The 8164-nt window shown below is 69.2% G+C and overlaps 1 protein-coding gene across 1 annotated transcript; it reads right to left on the reverse strand.

Annotated features, from left to right (window-relative positions):
* Positions 1 to 3905: 3905 nt before the first annotated feature.
* Positions 3906 to 5218, reverse strand: LOC128836040 (nuclear protein 1-like). The gene is made up of 3 exons (XM_054026050.1): positions 5040 to 5218; positions 4375 to 4518; positions 3906 to 4214 (listed from the first exon to the last, which is right to left on the reverse strand). The coding sequence occupies exons 1-2, from the start codon at positions 5140 to 5142 to the stop codon at positions 4382 to 4384; spliced, it is 240 nt and encodes a 79-aa protein (XP_053882025.1). The 5' UTR covers positions 5143 to 5218; the 3' UTR covers positions 3906 to 4214; positions 4375 to 4381.
* Positions 5219 to 8164: the final 2946 nt, after the last annotated feature.

The following is an 8164-nucleotide window of genomic DNA, read 5'->3' on the forward strand; positions in this document are numbered from 1 at the left end:
TCTACTTCACCCCGTGGACGGCGCTTCCTGCAGTAAGTGACTGGGGAGCAGTGACCAAAGGAGGATTGCCGGGGACCAGGTGTGGTGAAGAGTCAGCCAGCAACAGGCTCAGGGCGGAGAAGCTGAGGCGGTGACCTGGAAACGGGCTGATACACGGGGAACCAGCACCCAGGCTGGCGAGGGGCCGGCGAGGGGATGTATGTGAAGCGCCTTAAGGGCGACCTGGTGGAGCTGTCCATTCAGAGGGGGCTGCGCAGTGGGAGGCTCACCAAAGAACAGCTCATTGCCCAGCTGGAGGAGGGGGATCGCTCGGAGGAGCCGGTCCCTGTCTCTGAGGGAAGCCGCCCGGCAGATGCAGCGCAGGCACCAGGGTCTGTCCAAGCGGGGAGGGGTCAGAGAGGGCTTCCCAAGCCCCCCCTTCCTAGGCCTAGGGATTGTACTTAGCGCCCTGCCCGGGCTCTTTTTGGGGGGGGAGACAAACGACACATTGATTGGTAACACACGTATCAATCCACACGGTATCACCTGCATATGAGACATATCACACACACACACACACATACAGGCGCGCGCTCTCTCTCGGGCGTGCACACACACACACACACACGCTCTCTTTCACGTGCGGGCGCACACACACACACACACACATGCTCTCATGCATGTGCACACACACACACACACTCCGGCTTGTTGTCCCCCATTAGTTGCTCCCCATAACGTCACTGGCAGGTGAGTTCGATGGGGGGGTGGAGCCGGATTGTCGCTCCCGTGTTGACAAGATGAGACCGGGGGCCTCTGCCCGACACCTCACATTTATCGCCGCTTTGCGCTCACGCAAATCTGCACCAGCCGCAAAATCTGTGTGTGGCCGTTGGGCCTTCATGCTGCGTCTCTCCGGGGGGGTCCCGCTGCTGTTCGGCTTGCTCCTAACCCCCGAGGCCGCCAACGTGTCTGAGCTTCAGTGAGCCCCCGGGCCCCGTGTTCTGTCCTGGGGTCTGGCTCCAGCCCCTCCCCAGGGGTGCTGCTGTCTGGAGGTACTGCCTCCCGCCTTCCTCAGCCGCCCCTGGCTCAGCCAACGGGCAAGTGATGGACGGGGACCGGGGGATCTTATTCTCCTCTGAGCAAAAAGCCATTTTCCTTCGACCTGAACTGTCCGTCGGGGCGATAACATTGTACCCGGGCTCAGTGCAAAGTTCCCGTAGCAAAGGCCTTGACCCAAAGTTGCTGGAACCAGAGTCACGCATGGACGGACCCAGCACAAAGTCACAGGAAAGTTACGCGACGCTGCTTAATGCAGAGATTTATCTACCCCTGCCTGGTGCACCCTGCCCGGCCCTGCCCGGCGCCCCCTCCCTGCCTGGTGCCCCCTGCAGGTACCTGGAGAACACACCCAGCGCACGGGGGTCGCCAGCTAGACTTAGGTTCACCTTCCTCATGCGCGGCAGCAAGCGAGAGTCCCTGACAGTGAGTCCAGAGAACCCAGGCATCCGGGCTCCCAGCACCATTCCCCTCTCAGAGCCGGGAGAGAACCCAGGAGTCCTGGCTCCCAGCCCCCACCCCACCCTCTCTTCTCTCCCCCTGGCAACGCCACCCTGCACTTGTATCCCCACTTCCAAGCCCTGCAGGATTTTAAAGGTGAGGGAACTCCTCACCTCAGTACTTGGGGAGCTGGGCTCCATGGGGCATGAAAGGGGACCCCAGAGCCCCCCATTTCTTCAGCTGTTGTCAGAGTGGGGGAGTTGTTTGTGTCCCTTGGGGGCCTCTGCTGGGCCCCCCGCCCTCCAGGATGTTGAGTGCCCCTCCCCTTGGAGGTCTGGGGCGGGGTGTCTGACCCCTTCCCCCCAGGGCTCTGGGAGTACCTGGCGCTGAGAACTGCCCCTCTAAGCAGAAGCACTTCCCCCCCCCCCCCCCCCCGCCCCGGTGACCTTCCTGGACAGGCTGGGGCTGGGGCTGGGGCACGGGGACAGCGCCCCCCTCTGGTTTGGTGAGACCCCGGGGGAGGGGCGGGGCTGCAAGGGAGGGGGCAGGGGTAGAGTAACCAGATGTCCTGATTTTATAGGGACAGTCCTGATTTTTGGATCTTTTTCTTATACAGGCTCCTATTACCCCCCACCCCTGTCCCGATTTTTCACACTTGCTGTCTGGTCACCTTAGGCAGGGGCTCGGGTGGAGCTATCTGGGGAGGGGCGGGGCTGCAAGGGAGAGAGGCAGGGGGTGGAGCTATCTGGGAAGGGGCGGGGCTGAAAGGGAGAGGGGCGGGGCTGGGGCTATCTGCAGAGGGGCGGGGCTGCAAGGGAGAGGGGCAGGGGATGGGTCTATCTGGGAAGGGGCGGGGCTGAAAGGGAGAGAGGCGGGGCTGGGGCTATCTGCAGAGGGGCGGGGCTGCAAGGGAGAGAGGCAGGGGGTGGGTCTATCTGGGGAGGGGCGGGGCTGCAAGGGAGAGAGGCGGGGCTGGGGCTATCTGGGGAGGGGCGGGGCTGCAAGGGAGAGAGGCAGGGGGTGGGTCTATCTGGGGAGGGGCGGGGCTGCAAGGGAGAGGGGCGGGGCTGGGTCTATCTGCAGAGGGGCGGGGCTGCAAGGGAGAGAGGCGGGGCTGGGGCTATCTGCAGAGGGGCGGGGCTATCTGCGTAGGGGCGGGGTTGAGGTGGAGCTAGCTTGGAGGGGTCTGTCATGGGCCAGGGGATAATGGGGGGTCTGTTGTGGGGGTTCGGGAAGCTGCCTTGGGGAGGGGCATGGGATGTGGGTGGGGTTAACACACAAAGGGGGCAGAATTTAGGGGGGGTTGTGCAGGTGCTCCCAGGGCATTGTGGGTAACGGGGGGGCGGTGCTCCCAGGGCATTGTGGGTAACCCCCAATCTCCCCCAGAGCCAGCTGTCCGAGGAGAGCAGGACCTCAGCTGAGCAGTGCTACTGGTTGCCCCAGTGCATGCTGGGAAAGGGACCCCTGCCCCATGGTGCCCTCACTGCCAGCTACCCCCAGTGCTGGGGGGGCACTCCTCTCTGATTGGCTGGGCCAACACCTCAAGGCGCCCGATTGGCTGGCACGATGCACGGCTGGGAGATGTCCCCTGCGGCTGGCTGCGCTGTGCCCTCATTGGGTGGTATGTCTGAGGCCTTTGCCCCCTCGTCTCTCATTGGCTGATTCTGCTTGCTCCGGAGAGGGGCTGTTAATGATTGGATGGGGCCACTCACAGCTGTGCTAGCCTGTGATGCACTCTGGGCTCTCCCTTGTCCCTGTGATTGGGTGACGCCATACACCTGCGAGCCTCTGATTGGTTGGTATGGCAAGCACCAGCCCCCCCCCAACTGCCACCCATTAGTGCCTTCAGCACGTGATCAACAGCTGTCAGGGGCAGGGCATTGCTCTCACTAACCCCTCCTCTTGGGCTGTGAGCCTCTCCCCCACTGCAAAGGATGCTGGGAGTTGTTAAGCCCTCCCCTGACCTAGTGCAGTGTGGGGGGCAGCCCCAGGGTGATCCTAAAATCAGGGGTGTGGGGGGGTTAGGGTGCCCCGCTGATGGACAGTGGCCAAGCTTGACAGCAGGAAGTGATGTCTGCACCCCTTGGCGTGAGTTCCAAGATGGCCACCCTTGTGAGAGGAAGTGATGTCATCCGTGCCAACGCTCCCTCATCGTTCACCCCTCCCTGCTGGCCTCCCAGCCCCAGCCCCCCCCCAGGCAGGCTCTGGGAGCCCCCAGCAGCAGCTGCAGCATTAAATTCTCTCATAGGATAAATGTCTCTTACCCATCATTCTCCCCCCCATGGGGGCTTAGGGGGGCCCAGGCACCCCCCATTCCCAGGGGCCCATCCCCCATTCCCAGGGAAGCAGCCCTCCCCCAGGCCCTGTCTGCCCCACACTTGAGGGGCCGGTTCCCCCTCCCGCCAGGCAAACCCTTATCAGCCATGTAGATGTCAAGCGTTTTTATTAAAGGAGGGGTGGGGGGATAGACCTGCCCCCTTGATGCCCCCCTTCACCCTCACCCCACAATTCCCTCTTCTTCCCCGCTGGCAATGAGCCAAATCACCCCCACACCAGCAAGGTGGCTTGGGGCCCCTCACCGCCCGTCTCCCGCGGGAGTGTCAGCATGGCCGCCATGCGCCCCGCTCCTCGACGGGCATCGGCCATCTTGGCAGGGGTGTCCGTCCGGCTAGTCTCTGTGTCCGTGTGGCGTTGCCGTGGAGTCCGGAACCAGGTTTGCTTGGCGAGGCTCTGAGCTGGGGGGGTGGGGAGACGGGATGTGAAGGGGGGGCTCCAAGGGAACCGGCTCTATTTCCCCCCCCCCTGGCGATTACCCCAGCCATACAGATGCCCGGCAGGAGTGGCAGCCATCTTGGCCCCCCTGCTCGGCCCCCCTTCCCCCCGCGCGGCTCTCACCGTGGGCTCACTCCTGGCCACGCCGGCGCTCGGAGCGCTGCAGCTTCAGGGCAATCTTGCGCTCGTGGCCGGCAGGGTTGGGCCGGTTCGTATTCCCGGCGGCCTCCCGCTTGGAACGGCCCTTCCGGCTGCACCCGCCCGGCACTGGGGGGAGAGAAGGGGGTGAGGGGGGGGAGAGAAGCCCCTGTGCCCCCTCCCCCACATCCCCTGGGGAGTGCACGCGGAGGGGCAGAGAGGAGGTTGTGAGGCCCCTGCCTCGGGCTCCCCCATTTCCAGTACCACTGGAGAAAGGATCCGAATTATAGCAGGGAACCCCACAGCCCCGTGGGGAACAGACCCATAGTGGGGTCCGGGTGCAGAACCCAGGCCTAGGTTGGCAGTGAGGGGCGGGAGTGGGAGGCACCGGCAGGAGTGGGGGGTGGGCACTGGCAGGGTTGGGAGACTACATGGCGGGAGGCACAGGCAGGGTATGGGGGCTGTGGGGTGGGAGGGGAGGGACACTGGCAGGGCTGGGAGGCGGGAGGAGGGGCTGCGAGGGGCTGGGGGGAGGGAGTGACAGGCACTGTCATGGCAGGGGGCTGCAGGGCAGGAGTGGGGCACGGAGGGGATGTGGGGCGGGAGTGGGGGGCACCGGGGGGGCTCTGGGGCAGGCGGGGGGCACTCACTGCTGTAGCGTTCGGTCAGGCTGTAGTAGTCGTAGGGGTCGAAGTGCTGCCCCTCAAAGGGGGTGGGCACCAGCTTGTGGGGCTCGAGCAGGGCCCCGGCCATGGCTGCACAGGGACGTCTGGGGCTGGCGCAGGAGCGTCCGTCCGTCCGTCCGGCTTGTTTTCCTCCCTGTGTCTGGCCACCCCTTTTATTGCCACCGCACCCAGGATTGCATCACCCCCCGGCCCCCCCGCCCTGGGGGAGGGAGCCGAGCACGTGATGGGCCTGCCAGCAAAACAACCCTGACATCATCATCCCCTCCCCCCCGACCCACAGCCCCCCGCCCAGCCGGTGCCCCCTCTCCCATCCCCACTGGTGCCCCCCACTCCCAACCTGCAGCCCCCCCAGTGCCCCTCCCTCCCGACCCGCACCCCCCGTGCCTCCCCAGAGGCCCTCCCTCCCATCCCCCAGCCCTGCCGGTGCCCCCCACTCCTGACCTGCAGCCCTGCCGATGCCCCCCCTCCCGACTTGCAGCCCGGGGGTGCTGTGTTTAGGGGACTCTGTGGCGGCCGAGGTCTGGCCCCCGCCAACCCGGCTTTGTGCTGGGGATTTTCCACCCGCGCCTGGTGCCAGGCGCTGGCCGGGCGCCAAGACACACAGAGCCGGGTGCAGACGCAGCTGCTGACTCAGTGTCCTTGTTCCCCCAGCGCCCCCGCGTTCACCCCCAGAGCCAGCCACCCCTGCGTTCACCCCCAGAGCCAGCCGCCCCCGCGTTCACCCCCCAGAGCCAGCTGCCCCCGCGTTCACCCCCCAGAGCCAGCCGCCCCCAGTTCTCCTCCCCGAGCCAGCCGTCGCTCACACTTCCCCCCCAGAGCCAGCCGCCCCCAGTTCTTCCCCCCGAGCCACCGCCACACTTCCCCCCCAGAGCAGCCACCCCTGCGTTCACCCCAGAGCCAGCCGCCCCCGCGTCACCCCCAGAGCCAGCCGCCCCCGCGTTCACCCCCCAGAGCCAGCCGCCCCCAGTTCTCCTCCCCGAGCCAGCCGTCGCCCACACTTCCCCCCCCAGAGCCAGCCGCCGCCCACACTTCCCCCCCAGAGCCAGCCACCCTGCGTTCACCCCCAGAGCCAGCCGCCCCCGCGTTCACCCCCCAGAGCCAGCCGTCGCCCACACTTCCCCCCCAGAGCCAGCGCCCCCAGTTCTTCCCCCCGAGCCAGCCGCCCCCACGTTCACCCCCCAGCACAGACACAACCCCGCGCCCCCCCCCCGCACTGCCCCCCGGGCACAGACACACCCCCTCATTGCCCCCAAGCGCTTCCCCCCAGCACAGACACATCCCTCCCTGCCCCCCGCGCTGCCCCCCCCCCGGCAGAGACACACCCCCTCCCTGCCCCCCGCGCTGCCTCCCCAGCAGAGACACACCCCCTCCCTGCCCCCCCCCCGCACAGGGACACACCCCCTCCCTGCCCTGGACAGAGACACACCCCCTCCCTGCCCCCCCCCGCGCTCCCCCCCCCGGCAGAGACACACCCCCTCCCTGACCCTCCCCCCCGGGCAGACACACCCCCTCCCTGACCCCCCCGCGCGCTCCCCCCCCCGGCAGAGACACACCCTCTCCCTGCCCCCCCCCCGCGCGCTCCCCCCCCCGGCAGAGACACACCCCCTCCCTGCCCCCCCCCCGCGCTCCCCCCCCCCCGGCAGACGACACACCCCCTCTCTGCCCCGGACAGAGACACACCCCCTCCCTGCCCCCCCCGCGCTCCCCCCCGGCAGAGGACACACCCCTCCCTGCCCCCCCCCCGCGCTCCCGGCAGAGACACACCCCTCCCTGACCCTCCCCCCGGGCAGAGACACACCCCCTCCCTGCCCCCCCCCGCGCCTCCCCCCCCCCCGGCAGAGACACACCCCCTCCCTGCCCCGGACAGAGACACACCCCCTCCCTGCCCCCCCCCCCGCGCCTCCCCCCCGGCAGAGACACACCCCCTCCCTGCCCCCCCCCGCGCTCCCCCCCGGCAGAGACACACCCCCTCCCTGACCCTCCCCCCCGGGCAGAGACACACCCCCTCCCTGCCCCCCCTGCGCGCTCCCCCCGGCAGAGACACACCCCCTCCCTGCCCCCCCCCGCGCTCCCCCCCCGGACAGAGACACACCCCCTCCCTGCCCCCCCCCCCCGCGCTCCCCCCCGGACAGAGACACACCCCCTCCCTGCCCCCCCGCGCTCCCCCCCCGGACAGAGACACACCCCCCTCCCTGCCCCCCCCCGCGCTCCCCCCCCGGACAGAGACACACCCCTCCCTGCCCCCCCCCGCGCTCCCCCCCGGACAGAGACACACATCCTCCCTGCCCCCCCCGCGCTCCCCCCCCGGACAGAGACACACCCCCTCCCTGCCCCCCCCGCGCGCTCCCCCCCGGCAGAGACACCCCCCCTCCCTGCCCCCCCCGCGCGCTCCCCCCCGGCAGAGACACCCCCCCTCCCTGCCCCCCCGCGCGCTCCCCCCCCGGCAGAGACACCCCCCCTCCCTGCCCCCCCCCGGACAGAGACACACCCCCTCCCTGCCCCCCCCGCGCTCCCCCCCCGGACAGAGACACACCCCCTCCCTGCCCCCCCCGCGCTCCCCCCCCGGACAGAGACACACCCCCTCCCTGCCCCCCCCCGGACAGAGACACACCCCCTCCCTGCCCCCCCCCGCGCTCCCCCCCCGGACAGAGACACACCCCCTCCCTGCCCCCCCCGCGCTCCCCCCCCGGACAGAGACACACCCCCTCCCTGCCCCCCCCGCGCTCCCCCCCCGGACAGAGACACACCCCCTCCCTGCCCCCCCTCGCGCTCCTCCCCCGGACAGAGACACACCCCCTCCCTGCCCCCCCCGCGCTCCCCCCGGGACAGAGACACACCCCCTCCCTGCCCCCCCCGCGCGCTCCTCCCCCGGACAGAGACACACCCCCTCCCTGCCCCCCCCCCGCGCGCTCCCCCCCCGGCAGAGACACACCCCCCTCCTGCCCCCCCCGCGCGCTCCCCCCCGGCAGAGACACCCCCCCTCCCTGCCCCCCCCGCGCGCTCCCCCCCGGCAGAGACACCCCCCCTCCCTGCCCCCCCCGCGCGCTTCCCCCCCCGGCAGAGACACCCCCCCTCCCTGCCCCCCCCCG

Source organism: Malaclemys terrapin, chromosome 4, assembly GCF_027887155.1.
Source record: "Malaclemys terrapin pileata isolate rMalTer1 chromosome 4, rMalTer1.hap1, whole genome shotgun sequence".
NCBI lineage: Eukaryota > Metazoa > Chordata > Testudines > Emydidae > Malaclemys > Malaclemys terrapin.